The sequence below is a fragment of the Fukomys damarensis genome, unplaced genomic scaffold, assembly GCF_012274545.1.
Source record: "Fukomys damarensis isolate Sample0158 unplaced genomic scaffold, DMR_v1.0_HiC HiC_scaffold_1, whole genome shotgun sequence".
NCBI lineage: Eukaryota > Metazoa > Chordata > Mammalia > Rodentia > Bathyergidae > Fukomys > Fukomys damarensis.
Genome location: NW_022900913.1, coordinates 28,696,757 through 28,723,886, shown reverse-complemented (window position 1 = coordinate 28,723,886; position 27,130 = coordinate 28,696,757). Strand labels below are relative to the sequence as shown.

The following is a 27,130-nucleotide window of genomic DNA, read 5'->3' as shown; positions in this document are numbered from 1 at the left end:
AAAAAAAAAAAAAAAAAAAAAAAAAAAAAAAAAAATCCTAGGAAGTCAGGGTAAGAGATGGTATTCTTTTTTTTTTTTTGTACCAGGTATCAAACTCAGGACCTTGCACTTACAAAGCAGGTGGCAGAGCCACTGAGCTAAATCCCTGGCTAGAGATGATAATTTTGGTACTGGGGGATTGAAAGAGATGGTATTATGATTATTGTGATGAACTACAAAGTTGAACTGCTTGCTCAAGAACTCCCAGAAAATCACTGGATGAGGCAAGAATGGAATCCAGGTATTTTAAATTCTATTCCTTTCCACACACCAGATTCTATTGCCAACAGAAACACTTAAATAAACCAACAACTAAGACTCACAGTACTTAAAAAGTTTACTCTAGACCTAAAGGAGTTAAAAGCTACAAAGAAAGCCTTAACTTACCTAGGCCAATGATGGCTTTTGTTTGCACTTCTTCATCTGAATGTTTTGTAAAATACATCAGCAGTTCAAGTACTTTATCCTTTATGTTAACCTAAGGGGGAAAAAACCCATGGTGAAATATTCAAAATGAATAATTTAGACCAATTTTCAAATATTGGGGGAAAAATGTCTAATTTTTATCAAGGGGAAAAAAAAACACACTGGGCTAGGAATGTAGTTCAGTGGTACAGCACTTACCTAGCATGTGCAAGGCTCTGGGTTGATTCCAAACATTGAAGGATAAAAAAAATCACTAATTCTATTTATTTTAGAATAGTAGCAAAAAAAATATCAGACTATGACAAAGAAGCTTGTGCCACAATGTAAATAAATGCATTGTTCCCTTTATTGAGAAAATTGGAAAAAAAAAAAAAAACCTATTGCTTTAAATACTGTGCCTACTACTAAAGAGCTGACATAACTGGTGATGGAATTTTCCAACAATGAATGTCACTGTATTGTATACCTTACATGTACCAATAAAATTAATTAAAAAATAAATAAATGGTGATGGAAACCTCAAAGTTTGTCACAGACCAATTACAAACAGTTCAACCTGGGTCACTGTAGTCATTCTTAGCTTACAGGATCACCTAGGACTAGTTTTACAGGATACTAAGTAACATATGATCTTTACCTTACTGTTGCCTTTAAAATCTTCCAGATCAAAATCAAAATGCCGACATAGTGCTCCAACAGTGAAAAGGGATCTAAGAAGTGCTGGTTTGTTTGTTAGAAGTGAAGTGTTATTTGGGTCCTCTTGGTGTTGACTTTTTAATTTTGAAATGGCACCTGATAAACATAAGTAATATTTATTTGTAACAAACCCTCTATCCTTGAATATATAATGTTCAAGTAATCACTACTAATGAGTTTTAATTTATTTTACTAATGTTTCTAAGTATGAAATATATCTAGTCATGGGTACTCTCCTTTCAGGACAAAATAATTCACATTAAAAAAAAACAAAAACAAAAACCTTAAGGGCCGGGGATTTAACTCAGTGGTTCCACCACCTGCCTCGCAAGCACAAGGACCCAAGTTGGATCCCTGGTACCAAAACAAAAACAAAAACCAAACCCCTTAAATTCTAGTTTATATGGCGGGCAGAATGTTTACCAGCTATTACTTATAAGAAGATAAATTTCTGAAATTATCATAGTGATTTCTTAAGGGAATATAAGAGATAATAAAAATATTGCTTTTGAGTGTGGATCAGAAAGAACAGTCACTGTTTTAAGGCCAAGGAAGTGAACTTACCATAGTATCTATTGAAACAGGCCCACACAAATTTAAAATTCTGTGTCACTTTATTTACAACAGCCCCAAGACAGCTCACACAATGCTGTACTACCTAAAAGATATAGATGATGTTATTGCTTAGGTACAAGTAAAATATATTTAAAAAATTTCCTTTTTATATACACTTATTTTAAAAATATAATAAAATACATTGCAACTTAATTTTGACATATAATATTTTACAAGTTATCATTTGTAAATTATATACTAATTAATACAGAAACAGCTTACAGTCATGCCATATTTGATGATAAGCTTCATAAGATCTTCTTCAATAGTGGCAAGGAAAGTTTCACTTGGATGCTCCATGAGTGGCACGACTAGTTCTAGGATTTTTGCAACATTGCAGATAACCATGAAATCATTTTGTGTCTGTAAGAATAAAATTAATGTTACATATATATTCAAACATAAGAAGAAACTATACATACCTATGAATTTGAGAGCAGTTAGGCTATTATTATATATGCAAAATTTCAGTTAAGGAGAAAAAGTCTAAGAGAAAGGAGCTTTTCTTTTTTAGGTAAGGAAGAAACAGCATCAGAAACAGTATCAAGAATGTAGATTCTAGCTCTGCCTCTAACCATAAGGCACTGGGGTCACTAAATTACAATACTAAAGTTGTTATTATTTTTTCATAAAATGAAACACAAGTCAATTCTAAAGAAAAGAATTTAAATATTAGAATATTCTACAAAGACTAGTATAGTGTTTAGGATTAGTGTTTTTCAAACTAGAGTATCTTAAACCAGTAGTTCTCAATTGGGGATGAATTTGCTCTCCACTGCCTGCCTAGGAGAATCTGGCAATGTCTGGAGATATGTCTGGTTTTCACAGCTTTGAAGGGTGCAGTTGGCATTTAGTGGAGAGAGGCCAGGAATGCTGCTAAACACCCTATAACGAAAGAGTAGTTTCTAATAATAATGAGTAACTAACTCAGTCCTGTTAATGCTGAGGTTGAGAAATCCTATGTTTTTTTAAAAAATTGTAATCTACTCTCATCTATGAGGCTGTCTATCTATTTATTTATTGAACTGGGGATTGAATACAGGACCTCGTGCTTGCGAGGCAGGCACTATGTCCTGAGCTATGTCCCCAGTCTGTATTTATTTTTTAATGATATATATATATATAATAATATGACATATTATTTTAAAAATGATAAATATATAATGCCAGAACTGGCATAAGTCTTATTTTAAATTTAAATATTAAAATAAAAAACCTAAGTGCATTTAAAAAAATGATGAGACATTAAGAAAATCAAAAGGTACTAAAAGATTTAAGCATCTGCCTTCCATTCACCTAGTTTCTCTTCCAAAAACAAGCTACTAGTCTTTGTGTGGAGTAAGTTTTGCAATATATTTTTTAATTTAGCCAATTTACCATTCTTCACTTTTAGCAAAAGATTAGTACTACTAATTTCGGACTTTTTGCACTTACTGTTTCACTGGTTAAAAACTTTCCTACCTTAACTCACTTTTCTTACCAGTATCCCCAGAGAATTAAATAAATAACTTTTAAAAGATAAGATGAACATTTTCTTCTAAATAACAAAGAAATTCTGTCGTTTTTCTTATCTCCCATCCCAACCCCTTTAAGAAAAGGGAATGGGTCAAAGCAGGTCTGGGGATCAGAAGAATTTTTGTTGGATAAAGTAAGTTAGAGAACCATTCTTTTTTTTTGGGGGGGGTACTGAGGATCAAACTTGGGGCCCTGCACTTGGGGAGGCAGGTGGCGGAATTACTGAACTAAAACCCTGGCCCTAGAGAGCTACTCTTAATATTATATTTATAAAATGCTGGTAGTATTTTCTGAATATTCTTTTTAAATAATGTCCTGGACAATCAGGTAAACAAAATATCTTAAAATCTAAAAGAAAAATTTAAAAATGATGGAGATCATGAAAGAAAAGAGCAGAAGAATATAATAGTTGAAATGAATATAATGTAAAGTGGTTTAATATTAGCTAAAATATTTAAATTACAGAATTTTCAAAATCTGAATGCCCAAAATTCACAGACAAAATGGGTAAAAGATACGAAGGTTATGGTTTTTTTTTCCCCTCTCAGTACTGGGGATCAAATGCAGGACCTTGTGTTTGTGAGGCAGGCATGGCACCACTGAGCTTAATCCCCGGCCCAAGATATGAAGATTATACAAAAAGTCAAGTCACAGAAAAACAAATCCTATTGTTCAGTATCAAGAATGATATTCAATCTCCTTGGCAGTCATTAAAGGAACTTGAAGCAACAATGATTATGCTTTTATACCAATTAGACTAGCAAAGAGTACAAAAATGACATCGATAGTCATATATAGTTTTCCATCAGTAATCTAGCAAGATCTATCCAATACCTCCCCTCCCCAAAGACAATATTCTCTCAATCTAGCAAGTCCATTTCTAAGAATTTGTTCCAACATAATGAAAGCAGCAGTTTAAATGTATATGAATAGTGTTATGGTTTGGATCTTAAATGTCCACCAAAGGCCCATGTGTTGAAGGCTTTGGTCAGCAGCTGGAGGTGCATGGGAAGTGAGAGAACTTGTAGTAGGTGGGGTCTTGTGCAAGGAAGGAAGGTCACTGGGATGCCCTTTAAGGGGATATAGAGACCATGTTAGCTCTTTCTTCTCTCTTTGCTTCTTGGCTGGCATGAAGCAGCTTCTTTCACTATTCCATGAGGTGCTACCTCACTACAGTACTCAAAAGCAATAGGGCTAAATGACCACGAATTGAAACCTCTAAAATCATGAGCCAAAATAATTTTTTTCTTAAGTTGTGTAAGGTATTTTGTCACAATGATGTAAAGCTAACATAAATATTTATTTATGTTTATTAAGGAACTGTATGTAGTGGCAATCAATGAAAAATAATATAAATACTTGCCAAACAGGGAAATGATTAAAAATAATAATCATGGGACATCCAGGGGATTGATAATATATAACCATTTCAAAGAATAAATTAGGGGCCAAAGTTCAGGCATGGTGGCACCTGCCTGTAATCACAGTACTTGGGAGGCTGAGGCAGGAGGATCACTATGAGTTCAAGGCCAGTATGAACTACATAGCGAGACTGTCTCAAAATAAAAAAAAAAAAAGAAAGAAATTAGGGGCCTGGGGTATAGATCAGCAGGTAAAGCGTTTGCCTAACATCAGCAAAGAACCTAGGTCTGATCTAAGGACTGCAAAAACAAAAGCAAACAAACCATCCTCCAACAAAAAACCCAAGTTGTGTCAGATTAGCACATATGCATAGTGGATGAATATTATAATTTTTAATAAACCTATTTTTGTGTCTACAGTTATAGATGCATAAAGTAAATAAGAACTTTGTGTCTATACATACATAAAAATGTACGCAATGTCTTAAAAGTGATTCTGCTTTAAAACTGTTTTTAATAAACATAAGCTATTACTGGCCACTGAGTATCAATTTATTTCTGGATCTAATACAAGCATTAAAGATGCAATGGGTGTCTTAGAAGTAATATATGTTACTTTCATGTATTTTTTATTCTCTGTTACTCTCTTTTTAGTTCTTTAAGTTTTCCTAGCAAATCTGAAGTTTCTATCTACAACTTGTAATTTAGAAGTCTAAAATATCTGATGATAGCAGCAAAATAACTATAGTACAGTTAAAATTAGTTCTTTAGAAACACTGGGAATACAATATGTGAAAAATAATTTACATTTGTAAGATTTTTTTTTTTGGTACCGGGGATCAAACTTGGGTCCTTGTGCTTGCAAGGCAGGTGGTGAAACCACTGAGCTAAATCCCCGGCCCTACATTTGAAAGTTTTTAGAATATTTCAAAACTAAGTACATGGTTTGTTCAACCATGTAACTACGCTGATTATATATATATATATTTTAAATCTCACTTTATTTGCTAGATTATTTTACTTAAGTAATGTTTTATTCTCACACCTTATTTTAGGAAAATACAGTATTTTAATATTAACTTAAAATAATATCATTCACTATATTGCTCTAGTAAAAAATATATTAGAAATGCCAAGCAAGTATTAGGTTTAGAATTCAAAATACAGTTTCTCATAGACAAAAAATCCGATTAATTCACATTAGAGCCTGAATTTTACTTATGATGCATCAGAAAATGGATGTTTGTACATAATTTGCTGCAAATCAGTAACATATATTTCAGCAAATGACAATCTTTGTTGTCAGTGAGAATGTAAATTCTAAATTTAAAATACTATGTGTTTTATGTAAGACAGAAAAATAGGACACCTCTATACTTACACTACATTTAGTGGTAAGGTATGGCTGCATAGTCATGGCATGCTTAACCATGAGCTGGGGTCTTATTTTGCTGAACAAGAACAAAGTGGTTATGCAAGCTACCAATCTTCCAGAATTCACACCTTTATTGTCAGAGTCTGGAAAAACAAAGAAATAAGATACTAAAATATGGTAAAGCAATGGAAATTATACATGTTACTCAATATAATATTATGCTACTCAGTAAAATATATATATATAATGTAACTCAGTATTATCTGCTGAATAGATTCAGTATAGGGCTAATAAAATGGATTTGTATTTCTTATGCTACTGGACTTTCTGCATTTCTTTTTTTTTCTTTTCTGTTATAGAAACTACAAATATTAAAGATAAAGGACAAAGAGGACTCACTTTGAAAGTTATGCTTCACACTAAGGACAACTTAAAAAGTAAAATGGAAGTTGTGAAGTTCAGGGATGATCCTTTTGGAATAAAGATAGTGTTAGTTATGTATTAAAAATGGATGGAAGTATGTTAGCAAAGGAAGGATGAAAACAATTTAGCTAAGGTAATATGTTTAAGTACACCAAGGAAAAGAAAGATGCTGTTGTTTAAGAATGTTAAAAAAAATCAGAATGACAAATGAAAAGGGTGGAGAAGATAGACCAATGCTATGTTAAACAAATACTGTTCAGGTGAGAGAAAAATGTTCAGACAGACTGGTTTTTAGCAAAGAAATTAACTTTTAGAAGAGCTTGGCAACTTCTTAACATTAAAAAACAAAACCACTACTAAAATCTAGTTTGGACAAAATGAAGAATAGAACAAGGATTTTTAAAAAGTTAAAGAGAAAAAACTATAAAAAGATATTTATATTTTTCTATAGTTAAGGAACAATTTCAGGTGACTGGTAAATGTGATTTACTAATATTAAAAAATTAAAGAATTTGTATTTTAAAAACTTTAACAGATTTCTAGTTTAAGATTAGGATAATTTTGTAGAAGTATAATAAACAATATTAGAGATGAAATACTCATCTTCTAAAATTTTTTTTTTGGTACTGGGGATTGAACTCCGGCCCTTGAACTTGTGAGGCAGGTGGTGGAACCACTGAGCCAAATCCCTGGCCCTACATTTTTTTTTATACCGTAGGTCAAACTCAGGACCCTGAACTTGTGAGGCAGGCAACAGCACCACTGAGCTAAAAAAATTTTTGTAAGTTAAAATAATTTCATTTTGAGAGAAAATTTGTATGATTTAAGATAACAAATTTTGTGCCGAGTGCCATTCACTAAATACATATTAGTCCCAGAGTTACTTTTATTTCTGTTCAATATAACATCTAAAAGTATATGCTGCTCAAAGATATGTAGAAAGATAAGGCCTATGTTTTTGTTACACTGCTCTAGTCAACCCTAACGATATAATCTAAAATGTGATATCATACAGCTATTCAAATAATGCAAAAGAAATTTCACTACACAGTGAAATAGTTAATTATTAGGCAAGCAGACTCACAGGCAAGAATGAGAAATGTACCCAAAATATTTTAAAATATAAAAATCAACTTAAGGATCAATCTATAAAATGTCTTACCAGCTAGAGATTCCTCATATTTAAGAATGTGCTCGACTAGGTTATCAACAAGTTGAGTACAAGCTTTCTTCACAGGTTTATATGAGGAATCCTCTTCAGACTTCAACAACTATATATGTATATACATTAAAACAACAACAACAACAACAAAAAAAAAACCTGAGTGTAATTAGGCGGTACTAATTCATTAGGCAGTACTAATATAAACACATTATGTGTGTCCACTATACAATACTTTCCAACCTGTTAATTAACACTGGAATAGTGAGAGTGCAAATAATACACAAACAAAAACATGGCATATTTAAAAATATCTTATAGACTGGATAGGGAAAGTGGGAGGGGTTGGGGGAAGGAAAGAAGGGAAAAGAAGAAATATGAGAAAAGGAAAAAATGGAAACAAAGTCTTTGTAAGTAGGGAGGAGTGGAGGGGGGTGTAGGGAGGGCAGGGATATGGGGAAAAAACAGGAACCAAGGTACATTATGTAAAGGTACAAGATCCCAATGATGAATGTAACTGTACTGTATACCAAAAAAGTACCAATAAATTTAATGAAAAAAAATCTTATAAGCCAATAATTTACAAATATTTTCAAACAACTTCAGTATGAAGCATTTAAAGTACTGTCTGTAGAATCACAGGTGATGAGATACAGGAATGATGAACTTCCTTTTTTCCTTACTCCAAACAAAAGCAGAGTATCACTGAATACTAGTTCAATTATTTAAAAGAATTTCTAACTGTAACTATATATGAACTACTCCTTAAATTTCGCAACTGTAAAACATAAGGGTAGATTTCTGTTATTTGTTGCTAAATTAACAAACAATGGTTATAAAGTACTATGAATAATGAGATGGGACCAGAGGTCATTGTAATTATAGTAAAAAATAAAACCAATTAAATCTTTCATAACTATAGGTCAATGGAAAAATCCTTTAAAGTGTATTTTTTTTTTGCTAATATTGATTAGATAATATAATTCTGGGGATTTCAAAGAAATCAAACTTGCATTTGAGATCTGTGAAGACTTCCAGTGCTGTCAGATGTAACTTCCTACAATAACATGAACTTTCTAGATTTGTACTGTCCAATATGGCTGCCTTGAGTCACAACTGGCTAATAAATGAGTTCAGTGTGAAAAATTAAAATTAATTATTTTTAAAAAGACAGGGTCCCTCCATGTTGCCAGGCTGGCCTGGTACTCATGGTGATTCTCCTGCCTCAGCCTCCTAAGAGCTGGGATTACAGGTGTGAACCATAATTCCTGGCTAAAATCGGGTAAAATTTAAAATTCAGATTAGTTTAAAATTTATCAAACACATATGGCTAGTTTGGCACAAATTTAAACTTTTACTTCAAGATGCATAATTAAAATAACCAACTACAACCAGAATAATGTAACATACACAATACTACTTTTCCAGTTAAAAAAAAATAAAGCAGATAGCTTTAGTTTAGGTTTGACTCTGCAAATTCCTCTTGTTCCACACTACAACTCAATTTTCCTTGTCCTACTTCACAATTTCCTTAGGCAACTATCAATATCACATTCTAGTTTGGTGTTTTTTTGTCAAGTATAGAAAGTATCTCTTCATTCATGTTTTTTCTTTTTCCTCTCCAACATCTGAGGTATACACAAAATAATTAATTTGGTGATAGTGTATACTATCACCACTAACTAGCATATGCATTTTCTAAGTATAAATAATGAGGAATCCAATCCAAGAACAGTATTTCCAACACTTGTATTTCCCAATATGCTCCTTGTGTTAGTCTGTCTTCCTGTTTACTCTCAAGAATTTTTTAATTCATCTCCTTGCTTAAAGAAATATGTTAGGTATATATACTGCTTATTATAATTTTCTTTGATTTTTTTTCAACTTTCAAAAAAAGTACTGTATTTGATGATGTAGTCTTCTGGTACTTATATTTTCATTCAACATTGTGCCACTAAATATAATCCAGGTAATTTCATGTAGCTATATTTTATTCACTTTCACTGTGGTACAATATTGCACTCTATGACACAATTCTTTCATGTACAAGATTCTCTTGTATACACCTTGGAGTAGAACTGTTGAATCACAGTATACTCAACCTTATATATATGATACGTAGATGATATATATCTTCTAGATAACCTTATGAAATAATTATTTTCACTGATACATAGGTTAAGTATCTCTTATCTGAAACGCTTGAGGCTAGAAGTATTTTGGGTTTTGGAATATCTGCACATACATAGTAAATTATCTTGCGGCTGGAAACCAACTCTAAACTTAAAATTCTTTTATGTTTTATATACACCTTATATTTCATTCTGAAGGTAATTTCAGTATGCCTGAATTTTACCTGCAAGCTGTCATATGAGGTCAGGCATGAAATTTTCCACTTGTGGAATTATTTTAGTGCTCAAAAGTTTTAAGATTTTGGATTTAGGATTTTCAGGTTAGGCAGTATTTTTTTAGTTATTAGCAGTGTTAAATACTAAATGATCCATCTCTTTTCTATTACTTGTTATTGTTTCTCTGTTTTTTGTCAATCCAATGGCACAAAATATGGTTTTGATTTCTATTTCTCATACTTTGAGGAGGGTGAATACCTTATAAGGCCATATGAACTATTTCCTTTATAAAACATTATTTACAAATTTCTTCTATTTTCCTACTTGGGGACTCTTACATTGGTTTGTAGAAGAGGAGCTCTTTATATATTCTCAGTACTAATCTTTTGTTGGCTACATGTACGTGAAATATCCTTTTATGCTTGTGACCTGTAACACCTTCCTTTTCATAGTAGTGATTGAACCTACGGCCTTTGCTTTGAGCTTCATACATCCACAGTCAGGGTCTTATTATGTTGTTAAATTGCTCACACTTGCCACCCTTCTGCTTTAGCCTCCCCAAGTGCGAGTATAATAAATGTGAGCTACCATGCCAGGCTTTCATTAAGATGTCTTTTACGTTAAGATAGTGAAATTTATCAATCATTTAAGGTTAATGGTTTTGTGACTTGTTTTGAGACAGGGTCTTGCTATATAGTACAGATTGGGTTTGAACTCACTATGGTGCCCAGGCTGGTCTTGAACTTGTGGCAATCCTTCTGCCTCAGCTTCAGTGCTGGGATTAAAGGTGTGCGCCAACATGCCCAGACTAGTTTTGTGACTTGTTCAAATCATTCCCTACCCAAAGGCCACAAATATATTCATCTATTATTTTCTCCTAAAAGTGTAAAGCTCCATTAATCTACATAAAATTAAGTTCTGAACTTATAAGGCAAGTCAATACTCTGACTTTTCCAAATTGGTGTATTTTTAGCTTGTCTTTATATTACTACATATATTTTATAATCACTTTGATGTGATTTTTTTTTTTGTTTCTGATTTTGAGAATATCTTTTAAGTTTTTTGTTTTACATGCTTTTCATTTTAATTTTGTAGTTTATTCTCTGTCAAATTAAGGAATTTGTGATTTATGTTTATTATGTTATTATTCAAGGGTATCAATTTTTTTGTGTCCTCTAAAATGATTATTTCTTCCCATTTAATGTTAATCAGAGACTAGATGTGCACTCACAATGTGAATAATAAGGTACATAAAAGTATTAGTAATAAAATATGGTTTGCTCTTAAAAAATCTTTTTAATATGTATTTTATATTTTGATTTTAAATATATTTTTATTTTTGCTAAAAATGCTGCATAAATACTGTCTAGCTTTTTAGGAAAGTAATATTTTTAAATTTTTATTAGTATGTTTGCAATACATAATGATTACATTTATTGTAGCAACTTGTTACATGCATATAACATAATTCTTTTTTCATTCTCTTTCCCTCCTTTAAGGTACCAAATTCTAAATGACACAGGTACTTTTTTTATACCATTATTAATAGTTTTATGAACATTTCAAACATACAGATAAACTCAATTTAAAACTATGAATACTCTTTACTCACTAAAAATAGGATAGATATTATACGCTTGATGTGATTCAAGAACATTCAATAACACCTATGAAGTATTTGTGTCCCCTATCCTAAAAATCTAATTTGATCTTATTAAGCCTCCAGATCTAACACAATATTTACAGGAAAAAAGGTAAGTAGAACAACAACTTCAGCAATCCTAGAAGAGATCAATGAAATCCAGACATGGGACAATCTGTAGGAAAACACACAAGTGGCACAAAAAAGGAGGGAAAGGGCCAACTACTACTGACTGAAAGACCTAAGGGCTATGTCAACCAAAGCAAATCATAAATACATTTTTGAGATAGCTGGCAAAAAGCGAACACTTGAATAGACACCAGGTACAGGGAATAACATGTTGTTATTTATCTTGATAGAGATTATATCCTGTCATTATCTACTAAAGATAGGAACTAACTTGTTTATGGGTAGAGTGACATAAGGTCTGAGTACTACTGTAAATATTACAGCAAATGCCCCCCTCAAAGATGACGTAAGGATAGGTGAAATAAGACTCAGGAAATGCTGTTAACTTTTGAAGCTGAGTAATGAAAACTTTTAGTTGAAATTTTCTGAAATAAATTAAAAATTTTTAAGAATAAGTATTTCCATTCATGAAGCTTTAAAAACACACTCTTGTTTAATCTTGTACTACTGAAGGAAATTCTATGTATTTTATAACATGACAAATATTGTAATTATACATTTAATGCAATCAGTATTTTTTTAATAAATCTCAGTCTCAGATTAAAGGAATAAGAAAAAATATTTGGGAGAAAGGGAAGAAAGAATTTTAATTAGTGATTCAGAAAACTTTTAAAAGAATCAACTGAGGCATTTATTAAGTAGAAAAATGAATAAAAACATTCAGGTTAACATACTGCAATAAATTTCTAATACCAAAGGCAAATATTTCAGAAAGAATGGAAAAGGTATTCTAAAATTGTAAACTCTGTGAAGACCTGACCATCTATTAAATTTCGTATTATGAGATGTCAAAATACTCACATTTTGAAGAAGCTGCTCAAACCAGTCATATCCTGTATCTCTGCATGCTGCGACCTAAGAGTGAAAAGGTAAAGAAACTATCAAAGGTAGAAATTGGCTTTTAAAAATATACTTTTGCTATTCTGTATAGTCTAAAGCACATTCCTTAAGTTTTTTGAGGTAAAGATTTTATTTTTGGGCTGGGGATTTAGCTCAGTGGTTCCACTGCCTGCCTTACAAGCACATGGTCCCAAGTTTGATTCCCAGTACCAAAAAAAAAAAAAGAAAAAAGATTTTATTTTAAAAGTACATTATTTTTTTCAGTAAAAGAATTTGTTAATGTTACAGGATTTCATTCCAAAAATAACTTGCAAGACAATAAAGAAATTAGCTTAATATACTGAAGATTAACATGGTACCAAATTTTGAAAAATAACTTAAATCACACAAGAAAAACATGAAAGGTCCAAACAATTTAAAACAAAAATACTCTCTCAATCTTTTCAGATGGTAGACTTTATCAGTGGAAATGTAGAATGATCATGTAATTGAGTTTATAAAATTTCTCCAAGAATAGAAAGTACTCTTGATCAAACAAATGATAGTTTGTATGTATAATAAAACTAATTTCAATTCTTATTTGCTTAAAAAGAGAAATTATTGTGCATTTGCAGGTTGTTGCCCACGGGATACTTATATATATTCTTTTACTCTGTAGAAGGACCAGGACCTCAATATCAGTGTTTACACTGGTGAATGCCAAGAATTTGGGCTATGTGGAAACATCAACCCCCATCTTTCTTGTATCCCTTGAGAAACACCAGAAATATAAAGTTAAGAAAGCAGTATTAAATCTTAAGATGCAACCAAACATCTCATTCACATCATCTCTCCTCCTTTATAAAACAAAGTAGGCTCAACTAGGTTTGCACCCACAGTGACCCTAAAACTTGTCGCTGCTCTTCTTACCACATCAGTGATGTTTAAAATTTTCCTTGTCATTGCTTCTTTGTCATTGTGTGGAGTTGGAGTAAACCACAGTTTTTGGAATGTTTCATTTACCAATTTCTAGAAGAAAAAAATTCAAATTAACTACAACAAATATGACAAATTTTCATTAAGGTCCAAAACACAAATTCCTAGTAGTTTCTGGTATAAATTTCCTCACAACTAAAATCACCAATTGCTAGGCACTGTGGCACAAGTCTATATTCCAAGTATTTTGGGAGGTTATGGCAGGAGGATTTCAAGTTCAAGTTTTACCTGGGAAATTTAGTGAGACTCTGTCACAAATAAAAAGGGCTGGGGATGTAGCTCATTGTGCGAAGGCCCTGGGTTCAATTTCCAGTACTTCCCCCAATAACAAACAAACAAAGCCCGACACAATTAGTTTCTAAAGACTATAAAATACCTGAATAATTTGGTTGATACTTTATCTGACCTCAAACTTGTGGTAGCACATATATTCTTTGTTTCTTTGATGTTGATCAAATTTTAAAAAGTTTTATTGTTTTTACAGTGTTTATTAAACTTAAAAAAGAAAATCAAATTAGTAATGAACTCAGCACTCAACTGTTAAAGTATTTACTTTCTAACTTAGAAAACCTAGCACACACCATTTGAAAATCAAAATAATTTCAATGTGATGATAAACTTTTTGGACAGAATGCAATGTTTACAATGACATAAATCAATATTTAAATTATTTCAAATATTAATGAAAAATAACCTTTATACTGTTTCATCTTACCTTAATGCCTTCTTCATCATTGACTCTGCGAATCATTTTTACACACATTTCTGTAATTTTTGGAAATGTCGGTTGTTCAATACAGATGTCTCTTAGAATTTTTATTACTCTTTTCCTTACACTGATACCAGTATCCTAAAAATAGAAAGTTATTTTCAAGTGTTAGACAAACTGAAATGCTTAAAGTGTATGAAGTTTAATAAAATGAAATAATTTACCACTGGACACAAAACTAGAAAATAATCTTGTCAGAATTAAATGTGATAATAAACATAAAACTTTTAGAGTAGTGTATGGCACATAAACAGAATATGAAGTATCCATAATATTTACTCAAGAAAAATATTTAAAACCTCTGACATTAACTTATGGCTTTCAAGAAATGGAAGAAACAAAAGAACAATTAAAACCCTGGGGGTAAAAAATAACTCCTGGTCTTTTAAATCAGTCAGTGTCATGGGGAAAATGTATAGAAGAGTAAAAGAATAATCTTCAATTCTAAGAAATGATCCCTAAATGCAATGTACGATTAAATTTTAATGTTTTTGGGGGAAAAAAGAAAGAAAAAGAAAAGACCGGAAAATAAATAGAACAAATGGAGAATTTGTATACAAACTGGTTATTAAATGATATTATGGAGTATTGACTTAGTTGAGTAAGATAATGGTTTTATTTATACAAAGCAGTATATTTTGTGGTACTATGAACTGAAGTATTGTTTGGAAACATAGTAATATTTATAACTGAATTTAAAACAATTTAGCAAAACATGTAAGTGAAATATGCAGGTGAGTACTGAGTGTTCCTTATTATTATTTTTAACCTTATAAAATTTCATATTGAAGAATTTTTAAAGTACATAAAAACATCAGGTATCTAACCTTGTAAAATTACCAAATTTCAATTTTCAGTTTAGTGTTCCTTCAAACATTTCAGGACATTCTGGCAGGAGGATTAACTGTTATAGTTCACTAGCTATCTGAGAATCATGCTAATTATATACTTCACTTTTTTTTGGAGACAGGATCTTGCTATGTAGTTCAGGCTGGTCTTGAACTTACTATGTAGCCCAGGTTGGTCTCAAACTTGTTGTGATCCTCCTGCCTCAGCTTCCAAAATTCTAGGATTACAGGTATGAACCACCACACCCAGCTACATCATTCACTCGTTTTTTTTGGTACTGAGGATTGAACTCAGGACCTTGTACTTGTGAGGAGGGCAGCAGCACCACTGAGCTAAATCCCCCACCCAAAATCATTTACTCTTAAAAAAAAAAACTGAAGCACTAAAAAGAAAACATTTTTCTGCCTGTTCCTAAGTTGTTCATTTTTCAGTGAAGATTCTATGCCTAGGTGAGGCTGAAAATTTTAAGTCTGAGTCACACAAATATTGTGATATGCTAAATGGTAATGAAAAGCTTGTTTTCATAGGAATATCTAAATCTTGTGCACAAATGCATGTGTACTGAGTTCTGTAAGAAGTCAATATGTCTCCAACTGGACATTGAGAAGAGTCTATGGTTATTTCTCCTATGTCAATGCTTTCTTCGAGAATTTATGACATACAAGAAAAAAGTATCTTAGAACAAGTCTTAAGTTTGCTTTAAACCTCAAATAACTTCCTTGCTTAACTTGTAGGTAATCCAAGCTTGTCATAATTCAGCTTTAAGGAATCATATTTTAAAAAAAAAATCTTAAAAAATATTCTTAATACCAATGTTCTTTACTTTTCATTAAAATAATTATTTTTTGGGGCTGGGGATTTAGCCCAATGGCAGTTTCTGCCTCACATGCACAAGGGTCCTAAATTTGATCTCTGTTACAAAAAAAAAAGTTTTGTTCATATAAATACATATATAATTACTCTTAATCTGTCAAAATAATTATTAATTCCTATCACTTATTACAAATGGAAATAGGAATTTAGTTTTTGCCTATGATTTGCTTTATGATATTGAGCAATACATCTCTTGGAAACATACCCTTCTTTAGGTTAGGCAGTATAAATATATAAATTACATATATATATATAGTGGTACCTCAGTTCATGAACTTATTTCTGTTGTGCTTACCCTGGCCTAACATTTTAAAATAAGATACAATACTCAAAAGGCACTATACTCATGAATCATTATAAAAAATGGGAAAAATACCAATATTCTTTCAATCAGCATATCATAATACTGTTCAGCAAGCTGAGGTCGACAAAGGACAAATCGACCTAGTAATTCTACTGCTGCTTCGCGAACACTGGTGGAGTTATCCATCAACCGTCCATGAACTCCTCGCTGCATATCAAGCTAAAGAAAAAGGAAAAAAAAGTGCTTTATATTAAATTGAGCCAATATTTTAATTTGACTAAAAAACACAACTAAGAGGAATTATTTTGCTCTTTTTACCCTTGCTAGAATACTGGGGTCTACAGCAACAACCTCAGATAAACACTTCATGGCTTTTGTTCGAACAGCAATTGCATTTTCACCAAGAACTCGTAGTATCTGCCAAGGAAACATTGACATTTTCATAAAATTTTGAATACATAAAATCCAACAAAACATAGCATGAAAGTGTATAAAGTAACCAATATTTACTTCCTTTTGTTTTATATGTAAGTGAGAAAAAGATCCATTACCTTACTTTAACTTAAAGGTTACTGCATGTCGTAAGTGAGGTATTCTGCATTTTAAGGCCTTTCCTTTATCTTGGCATTCTCAAATATATTGCTGTTTTCTTTTCAAGAACCTATAGCTTTACTAAAAACTTATGCTGTGTATCTTTAACCAACTATACATAGCATCATTTAAATATGACCTGATAACTGAGTAATTTATTTTTACAATGTCACTCTACTTATACCATATACTGTATGTGTGTATTCATACAGATATCTATCTATATATATATCTACATAGATCTATCTATTTAAATATAGATAGATTTATCTGTGAGACAAGAATCAATATGTAAAGGACATATAGAACAAGGGAACATGCTACTTTTATGATTTTTTAAATAGCTATGATCAATAATAAATATCATACAGTATTCTATAAGCATCCATAAAGAAAAATCAACAACATCATATAAGGAATTCTGGCTGCTCTTACCTGTGTCAAATAAATATCGAAGCTCTGGGCAAAGGGCCTCATAGAGGCCAAGTATCGAACAATCAAACAAGCATCATCATAGTCCACAGTATCAGAGTTCATCCTGCAACAAAAAGTCATTAAATTGTACTTATTTATTTTTGGTAAATAGATATCAAAGATTATCTGTCTGTCTGTCCGTCTGTCTGTCTATCTAATACATTTTCATTCTGGATCTTACTTTAGTGTGCTGAACTGAGAAGGTGTGGTTTTGATAATGCTTCTAAGAAACTTTTTCCGGTTTTCGGCTCGATGCATAATTTGACCAGTTGTCTCAACTTCTTTTGCATGATGTGTTCCTTCAGATGATTCTTCATCCTTTTGCGATTTCATTGCCTTTTCTGTTTCTAGAGTTGTATCACGGAACCACTGGGCTATATAGAATTTACGAGAAAACTGGAAAGAAATTAGATAAATTTGAACTTAATGAAATTAACATTTCCAATTCATCAGTAAAGTTAGGGTGCTTACAATCAAGAAACTAGGATTAGAGGTTCCATTTGACCCAGCTATTCCTCTGCTTGGTATCTTCCCAAAAGAAGTAAAAGAATCAAACCACAATGATATATGCGCACCCATGTTTAGAGCAGCACAGTTTATAATAGCTAAAGTTTCCAAACAACAAACAGCCCAAGTGCCAGCAACTGGAGACTGGATAAAGAAAATGTATGTTTTTTAAAAAATAAATGGGAGTACAACTCAGCCATAAAGAACAAGAAACATCCATTTATAGCTAAATAGATGCACAATGAAGGCATACTATTAAGTGAAGTAAAGAGGTCACATGTGTAAATACCAAAGTTATTCTAGTGTGAGAAACTGAAAATGGAAATAAGGATTAAAATGAATAATTGATAATATGAAATAGGAAGAAAAGTTGCAAAGGGGTAGGGGAAATGGGAGGGGTAGGGGAAAGGAAAGAAGGGAAAGGAAAAAATATGAGAAAAGGAAAAAAACAGAAACAAAGTCTTTGCAAATAGGGAGGGATAGGAGTTGAAGGGAGGGCAGGGAAATGGGGAAAAATAAGAACCAAGATGCATCATGCAAAGGTACAAGTTCCCAATGTTAAATGCAACTGTGCTGTATACCTAAAATGTACCAATAAAAGAATTTAAGGGGGAAAAAAAGAACGTAAACATTTACAGGTTACTTTAAAACAACTGTCAGATATAAATAGATTTTAGGAAAACTAAAAAATGTGGAGTATTCCAGATGATGGAAAATTTACTATATATACTTTTGTTAAAATATTTATACTAATGTCAAAAGATAACTTAATAAACACAATTGTATTAAGGATAGAATACTGCTACCAACCATTTAACCAAAGACTTAGCACACATAAAATAACACAGATTAAGGGTCAACTAAAAAATTAAGAATAAATCAATAAAATGCTGAAGGTAAAAGACTCCCTCTGTTTTCAAATCCTTATTTTTGTAGGTGAATTATCACTAAAATAGTTTAAAACTGAGGTACACCTATAAATCTGTTTCATGAATACAGATTAAATACCTGCAATAATTGGCTGAAATAATTTAGTTTCCAATCTCTTTTAATTGCCCATCCCATCAGTAAAAACATAAAATATATATGTATATTATTCTCTAACACAGCTTACAAATTTTATACATGATCTATAATACTAATACTTGGATACATTATATTATATATATAACACAGAGCTAGGGATTATATTTAAAAATAATCATATATTACAAATGGGAGTTTTTAATATATTAACAGATCATCTATATGCCTTGTGACCCATACTCACTATATCAATTACTTAGACTAGATTCAAAGATAACTCATAAAACATTACCAAATACTTCTCTTATCACACAAGTTCAGTATATCACAATATCTGTAACGAGAATTCCATGTAAAAGAAATGAACCTAAAATCATTCTTTTTTGACTAGATCATCTGTCAATCAATATTCCAAACAAAATTTCCTCTTCATGCTAACTTCCAATTTTCTTTTAGTCTCAATTAAAATAAAAAAGGAGAAAAAAAAATCTTACCACTAGTGAAGGATCAGTTTCTGTATTCTCATCTAAGTAATCAAGCAATGCTTTCTGCAATTGTTGGATTTCATCTTCTCCTCCTGAAACCTACAGAATAAATAAAATAAGAAGCAAAAGAGATATTACTAGTATGTTTTAATAAATTATCTAGGTATAAAGACAAATCTGAGAAGAAATAAATTAAAAATGAAAATACAGCAAACTAAAAGGGAAAAACAGGAAATATGATTTCTGAAAAATATAAATTGGTAGCTGGGGTTATCTTGTTTTTTTGGTACCAGGGATCGAACTCAGGACCTTATGCCTATGAAACAAGTGGCGGAACCACTGGGCTAAATCTCTGGCCCTAGGATTGTCTTATTTTTATAAAATATGCCTTCTTTCTCTTTAAAAGCTCATAGGTAGCTGACTTAAATTATTGTAACAATATGCTTACTCCTGAGAGGCAAGAAGGTCTTACTAGTGGCTTTGTTTGGAAAAAAAAAAAGGCAAACAATCTAGTTAATGGAAACGTATCACTTGAATTAATATATATAAAAGATACTATTCAAAAAGAACACTATGGAGGGGAAATTTTTTATAATTAACATTAAAATACTACTTTATTTCATGTATACAGTGGGGAATCTGTTTCCCTACCTGGATGCAGAAAGAGACTGACTCTTTAGGTTCTATCAAGAATTACAAGACTGGGGATTTAGCTCAGTGGTACTGCACCTGCCTTGCAAGTGCAAGGTCCTGAGTTCTATCCCAGGTACCAAAAAACAAACAAACAAAAGAATTATAGAGCTAGAATGGCGAATTAACACTCATTTTCACAGTTAAACTTCTAGCTTTACCATGTGAAATGCCAAACATACAGTTAAGAATAGATTCTATCTAAAAAGAAAGTGAAGGTATTTTTAAAATCCATTTTCTAGGAGCATGATGAAGCAAGCAGAAATTTGTCAGAGCACTGTGAACTGGTACACTGTACACGTCTAAAAATAATTGGGAATTCTGTGTTAAAAGCTCCCAAAATATTTAAAAATGATTCTTCCCCTTGGGTTGTACAACCTACACAGTGATATGTGGTATAAGAGGTCCCAGGATAACTAAGAAATAGTGAAGGTCAGTGGTAGAGAACTTGAATATCATGCTCCACAACTGGGTTTAATTCCTTAGGACTCATAAACAAAACAAACAAACAAAGGTCACATACTACTTACAGCTTGGTCTCTACATTATCGCTTCCTAATAAAACAATCAAAATTCTTTGGTGAAATGGCTGATTGCAACCCAGGCTTGGGGAGAGAAAGTTAAGATATCCCTGAAATACTTTATGGTGCCAAAAAGTAAGAAAATTTTCAGAGAAAAATGATAATGCATCAAAAAGACACAAAAGCCAGCTTAATGGGACTTTGTTAAACCTGGGACAATTTGAACATTAAAATGGTAATGGCAAATGATTACGATCTACTAAACAGAACAGAAAGTATTATGTTAATTTTTTGCTTTTGATAGTTACACTATGGATATTTACAGTAAGAACTTCTGTTTGCAGAACTATTTACACAGTGGTTTTCAAACTTCGTCACAATCAACCTGAAGGGCTTGTTAAACCTATTGCCCCACTTCCAGAATTTCTGACTCACTAGATTCAGGGAAATTTCTAAGAATTTACATTTCTAATGAGAAACAAGTCAATGTCGGTGCTGCTTTGCTCTAGGAATCACATCTTGAAAACCACTGTGACTTCAGAGGGCAGTGGGGAATTACAAAGAGTTTAGAAAAGATTTTTTTAAAATGTGCGTAAGCACTTCATTACCATTTTTTCACTTTCTCATATTTTTTTATTTTCCCTTATTAGCTTTCCTCTACCCTTCCCACTTTCCCTACACCTTTAGCCCCTTTCTTCCTATTTCACATTGTCCATTTTATCATTAGGATCTTATGCACTATTATAAGAAACTATTTGGTATTTACACATATGTGACTTATTTATTTCACTTAGGAGTATAAATGGAAATGAAGTGTTTGTAAAGGGGGAGGGGAGGAGGGGTGAAGGGAGGGCAGGGACAAGGGGAAAAACTGAGAACTAAGACCTGAAATGTAAAGGTAAAAGATCCCAATAATGAATGTAACTGTACTGTATACCTAAAATGTACCAATAAACTCGAAGAGGAAAAAAAAATGTGCGTAAGGCCCCCGCCATGGCTCAGCGCTCTCAACTCTGGCTGTCGGAAGGACTAGTCTCCTGCTGCTGCCTGGGACACCGTGTTGAGTCCTTCAGGAACATGATGCCCCCCCGCAAAAGGGAGGTGATGGAATTAAACCACCCCCAAGTCATTGGAAGATTTGGAACCTCACTGAAAATTGGTATTGTTGGATTGCCAAATATTGGGAAATCTATCTTCTTTAATATATTAATGAATAGTCAGGCTTCAGCTGATAAGTTTCCATTCTGCACTACTGATCCTAATGACAGCAGAGTTCCTGTGTCAGACAAAAGATTTGACTTTCTTTGCCAGTATCACAAACCATCAAGCAAAATTCCTGCCTTTCTAAATGTAGTGGATATTGTGGGCCTTGTAAAAGTAGCTCACAATGGGCAGGGCTGGGGAAATGGCTTTTTATCTCATATTAGTGCCAGTGGTGGGATCTTTCATCTAACATATGCTTTTGAAGATGATGATATCACCCATGTTGAAGAAGTATAGATCCCATTCGAGATATAGAAATAATTCATGAAGAGCTCAGCTTAAAGATGAGGAAATGATTGGGTCCATTATAAATAAACTAGAAAATATGGCTGCGAGAGGAGATAAAAAACTAAAACCTGAATATGACACAATGTGCAAAGTCAAATCCTGGGTTACAGATCAAAAGAAACCTGTTCACTTCTATCATCATTGGAATGACAAAGGAATGAAGTGTTGAATAAGCACTTACTTTTGACTTTGAAACCAATGGTCTACTTGGTTAATCTTTCCAAAAAAGACTATTTTAGAAAGAAAAACAAGTGGTTCATAAAAATTAAAGAGTGGGTAGACAACTAGACCCAGGTGCGTTGGTCATTCCTTTTAGTGGGGCCTTGGAACTCAAGTTGCAAGAATTAAGTGCTGAGGAGAGAGACGCATCTGGAAGCGAACATGACACAGAGTGCTTTGCCAAAGATCATCAAGGCTGGGTTTACAGCACTCCAACTAAAATACTTTTTCACTGCAGGCCCAGATGAAGTACATGCACGGACCATTAGGAAAGGGACAAAGGCTCCTAAGGCTGCAGGAAAGATTCACACAGATTTTAAAAAGGGATTTATTATGGCTGAATTAATGAAATATGAAGATTTTTAAAGAGGAAGGTTCTGAAAATGCACTTAAGGCAACTAGAAAATACAAGGCAGAAATTATATTGTTGAAGATGGAGATATTATCTTCTTCACATGTAATACACCTCAGCAACCAAAAAAGAAATAAAGGGCCAGGAATTTAGCTCAGTTGTTCTGCCGCCTGCCTTGCAAGCACAAGGTCCCAAGTTCGATCCCCAGTACACCAAACCCTGCCCCCCACATAAAGAGAAATAAAAAATTTTAGATATTGCTGAGATAAACATACAACTTCCAAAAGGTGTATTTTTTTAAAATTAAAATTTCTGAAAACCGAAGGAACAAATAAAGTTGGGTTAATGGAAATCTTCTACAAAGCAGTTATGTGAACAACCTTGCTTTTCATATGATTAAGACCTTACTTCAAATTGTAGAGGCTTTTCAAGAACTATATTACTCTCATGATACTTCATTAATCACCATCATGTATGCCAAGCCTGACACATCTGACAGAAGACAATGTGGCTTGCTCCTTTTTGAATTTACAGATAATGCATGTTTTACAGTACTCCAGACGTCTACACTCAATAAAACATTTGACAAAATGAAACAAAAAAAGTGCATAAACAGATACACAAATGTACAGTTTGGTTTTTTTGGGGAGTACCAAAAAAGACCTTACAAAGCAGGTGGAGGAACCACTGAGCTAAATCCCTGGCCCACAAATGTATAGTTTGAAAGAGAAATGTCACAGATTGTCAACAATTAAGGAACTTGAATATATGGCAGTTATGTTTGTACTATTCTTACAACTTTTCTAGAAATTATTTGAAATTATTTCAAAACACAAAGTATAGTAAAAAAAAATTATATGCATTTCTACCAACATGGACTCAAGAACAAAAGAAAGAAAATGGAAAAAAGGAGCTGTTTATGACAGAACTGTTAACACCCCATCCATACTTAAAAAAAAAAAAGTGTATACGAAGTAATAAAATACTTTTTCCAAAATGAATATTAATACGAAGACTACTCTGCTCCTCTCCAATATAAAAAAGATATAAAACATTCAAAGGCACAAAGCAATCTGGGCATGCTAAAACAGTATCTCAGTAAACCAAAGATTTAAATAAAATTACTTAATGTTAAAAATCAAACAGAGCTTAAGTTTTGTTTTAGTGATGTTGGTGATTCGACTCTTGCCTTTGAACATACTAGGCAAGCACTCTACCTCAGAGCTACATCCCCAGGGGAACCAAATATAAATAGTATCAAGCACGCACAAGAGTAGTTCAGAAAAGAAAATAAACTGAGGATTTATATGTCATTGAACTTTATGCAGTTCCACAGTTTTAATCCTCTCAATACCTGCTTTAAAATTCTCTCAATAGACCCTTGATCCATTTTGCTTGTAACAGCATCTTTCCTCAGTCTTGCAGCAACAGTTCCAAGATAATCAAGAGATGCTACTCTTAAAGCCATTTCTGTTGACTTGTTACTGAATTGATGAACCTAAACATCAAAATAGTTTTATATTTAACAGATTTATAATAACATTTTAAATAGAAATTCATCGTATAAATTCCAAAGCTACTATTGTAATTTAAACTTTCTTTTTCTTGCCTTTTATATTTATGGAAATTGAACATTTTTATTTACTAAAAAATTATAGGTTAAATTACTTTATTAACATAGTCACTTTCTGAAATAGGCTCCACTCTTATGTACAAAATGGGGTATTACTAAGTAAGAATTTCCTAGGGTGGAATTCTGATGCCTAGGAAACATCATAATTTCAGAAGTCCACAAAAAGTCTCAAAAGTGTTGCAACAATTTGCATTATATAAATCCAAATGTAGTTTAAAAATAAAGAGAAATAATAATTCTTTCCATTTACCAAATGTATTACATAAGGACTAAAAAGTACTATAGTTTTAGAAATATTCTTACATGACCAAAGGTTCAGTCAGCTTCATGCTTTGAAATGCATAACTATTATTTATATCTCACTGCTGAGGTATTTTAAACAATATAACACCCCCAAAACCAAGCCAAACCAAACCAAATAAAAAACTCAAAGCATTGTTTCTTATGTAATGAAAGTACTAAAATTCACAACATTTTAAACATTTCTACAAGGTATGAAAATATAGTTTACACTTATGCACATGCAAAAATAGAGATGCAATGTTCATATTTCCTTACACATTTTTAAAGAATTCATCATCTGTGAATCAGAGTACATCCTCATTATGTTGTCTTCTAGTAATCTAATAATCTTTAAATGCTATACTCTTACCAACAGTCTCCCTAACAAACTAAGGAGTAGTTCAGCAGCTGGCCATTCTGGCTTATTGACTGTAGAAAGTAGGTCTTGAACAAAATTTTCAAAGAGAGGTCTGTAATCTTCTTCACCCTGTTTACTACCACATCTGTTCAAAGACAAACAAGGAAGAGGATGTCAATTTAGATGACATGCCTACTGACATGACTGATAATTTGTTAACTAAGATTTCTTTCTTCTGCATAGTAACAAGGCATGTGAGTACATTAAAATATGGTATAAAATATATCTATTTTTCAAACTGCAGTGTCCCTCAATTGTAGAGAATTCATTTGTGTGTGTGTATTTTTTTTTTTTTTTTTTGACCAGGGATCAAACTCGGGACCTTGTGCTTGTGAACTTGTTAACTAATATTAACATTATTCCTGTTATGGCTTGTATCTGGATGATGTCCTCTCAAAGTCCCATGCAGTTAGTTACAGGTGGGGATTTTCAGAGGTTGCTGGATCCAGAGTGTGTGAGGCTGGGATTAAGGATGTGTGATAACTAAACTGGCTTGGCATAGTTCTAAGTGTGGATAATGAGAAGGCCCACCTTGGGTGTGCATGCTACCTGACCTAAGTGTGTGCAATCTTAATAGAATATTAGGGACAGAAGGAGGGTTTCTGTGGTTGCTTGCTGCCTGCTACTTTGCTGCTTTGTTGCCTTTCTGCTCGCCATGAACTGTTTCTCTTCCGCGATGCCCCTCTGCCATGCCACTCCACCTTGGAACCAGCTGATTATGAACTGAAACCTCTACAAACTGTGAGCCTTTCCTCCTATAATTTTGGGTGTCAGGTATTTCTATCTCAAAAATGAGAAAAGTAATTAAGCAAATATAAGTAACTAGCAAGTATAATATCTTTTGAAAAATGACTGACTTCCTTTCTAGACATTAATAAATTCTCATAAAGATCAACTAATCTCCCTTCATAAACATTTTTATTCAAGTAAAATACTACAAAATCCAGTGAAGAAAAGTTATATGACTTAAATCCAGTACTTTAGTATTTGGAGTGAAACATAAGCATATTCATAGAAATTAGATTTTTAAAATATTCTTACTGCCTTTTCTTATTATTTTGGTACCAGGGATTGAACTTTAGACCTTGCACCGATGAGGCAGCTGCAGTACCCCTGAGCTAAATCCCTGCCTTCTCACTGCCTTATTATTTTTTAAAAATTAATGTTATTGGTAAATTTAACGTTTACAATATAAGGACATTCAGTGTTGGAAATTTGTACCTCTACATAATCAATCTTGGTTCTTATTTTTACCCCATTGCCCTGACATCCCTCCCTATCTACAAAGACTTTGCTTCCATTATTTTTCATTTTCACATATTAATTCCATTCCCTTCTTTCCTTTTGAAGAACAGGAAATTAAGGACCAAGAAGACAAGTTCAACGTTAAGATTATGGCAGAAACCTAGTTTAATCTTTTTACAAAATAAACTGTTTTCTGTAGTGTGGAAAATAAAAATGAGATTTATGTTAATTTCACTCACTTTTTAAGGAAGATGGAAAGAAAATTTTGGGCTGTTCTCATAGCTGTTTCATAGGAGTTAGTAATGACAACATCTTGGTCAACCTGGAATAAGGAGCAATCATAAAGATGTAGGAAGTAATCAACAAATTAGTTCAGTTGCTACTGCCATGTTACTATTGAATAGAGGTAATACATTTAAATACTAAATATTTAATTATTTTAAAAATAAAAATACAGAAAACACTATTAGTACACTAAACACTTCAAAATTCTATAAAAAAAAAATTCAGCCATGGTGGAGCACAGGTGTAACATCCCAGAACCCTGAGAAGCTGAGGCAAGAGGATCACAGGTTTGAGCCCAGCTGAAGCAACTTAGTGACTTAGTAAGACTTTGTCTCAAAATACAAAATAAGAAAAAGGCTAGAGATATAGCTCAGTGTGAAGGCCCTGAGTTTCCATGGTCACAAAACAACAAAACAACACAGCACTGCATTCTTTTTTTTTTTTTTTTTT

At 32.5% G+C, this 27,130-nt stretch overlaps 1 protein-coding gene and 1 pseudogene across 2 annotated transcripts in view; one reads left to right on the top strand and one right to left on the bottom strand.

Annotated features, from left to right (window-relative positions):
- Nipbl (NIPBL cohesin loading factor) overlaps positions 1 to 27,130 on the bottom strand; it is a 101,514-nt gene that overhangs the window by 16,562 nt on the left and 57,822 nt on the right. For both annotated transcript variants that reach the window (XM_010605480.1, XM_010605481.3), the window contains exons 21-37: positions 26,635 to 26,717; positions 25,103 to 25,235; positions 24,172 to 24,315; positions 19,494 to 19,583; positions 17,648 to 17,862; positions 17,428 to 17,530; positions 16,720 to 16,818; positions 16,474 to 16,620; positions 14,322 to 14,456; positions 13,541 to 13,639; positions 12,593 to 12,646; positions 7,613 to 7,721; positions 6,034 to 6,170; positions 1,999 to 2,139; positions 1,726 to 1,819; positions 1,103 to 1,257; positions 427 to 517 (exon numbers count right to left, since the gene is read on the bottom strand). In XM_010605480.1, the coding sequence (XP_010603782.1) occupies positions 427 to 517; positions 1,103 to 1,257; positions 1,726 to 1,819; positions 1,999 to 2,139; positions 6,034 to 6,170; positions 7,613 to 7,721; positions 12,593 to 12,646; positions 13,541 to 13,639; positions 14,322 to 14,456; positions 16,474 to 16,620; positions 16,720 to 16,818; positions 17,428 to 17,530; positions 17,648 to 17,862; positions 19,494 to 19,583; positions 24,172 to 24,315; positions 25,103 to 25,235; positions 26,635 to 26,717 (2,029 nt within the window). The remainder of the gene's footprint in view (positions 1 to 426; positions 518 to 1,102; positions 1,258 to 1,725; positions 1,820 to 1,998; positions 2,140 to 6,033; positions 6,171 to 7,612; positions 7,722 to 12,592; positions 12,647 to 13,540; positions 13,640 to 14,321; positions 14,457 to 16,473; positions 16,621 to 16,719; positions 16,819 to 17,427; positions 17,531 to 17,647; positions 17,863 to 19,493; positions 19,584 to 24,171; positions 24,316 to 25,102; positions 25,236 to 26,634; positions 26,718 to 27,130) is intronic.
- On the top strand, positions 22,154 to 22,954 carry LOC104849165 (annotated as a pseudogene).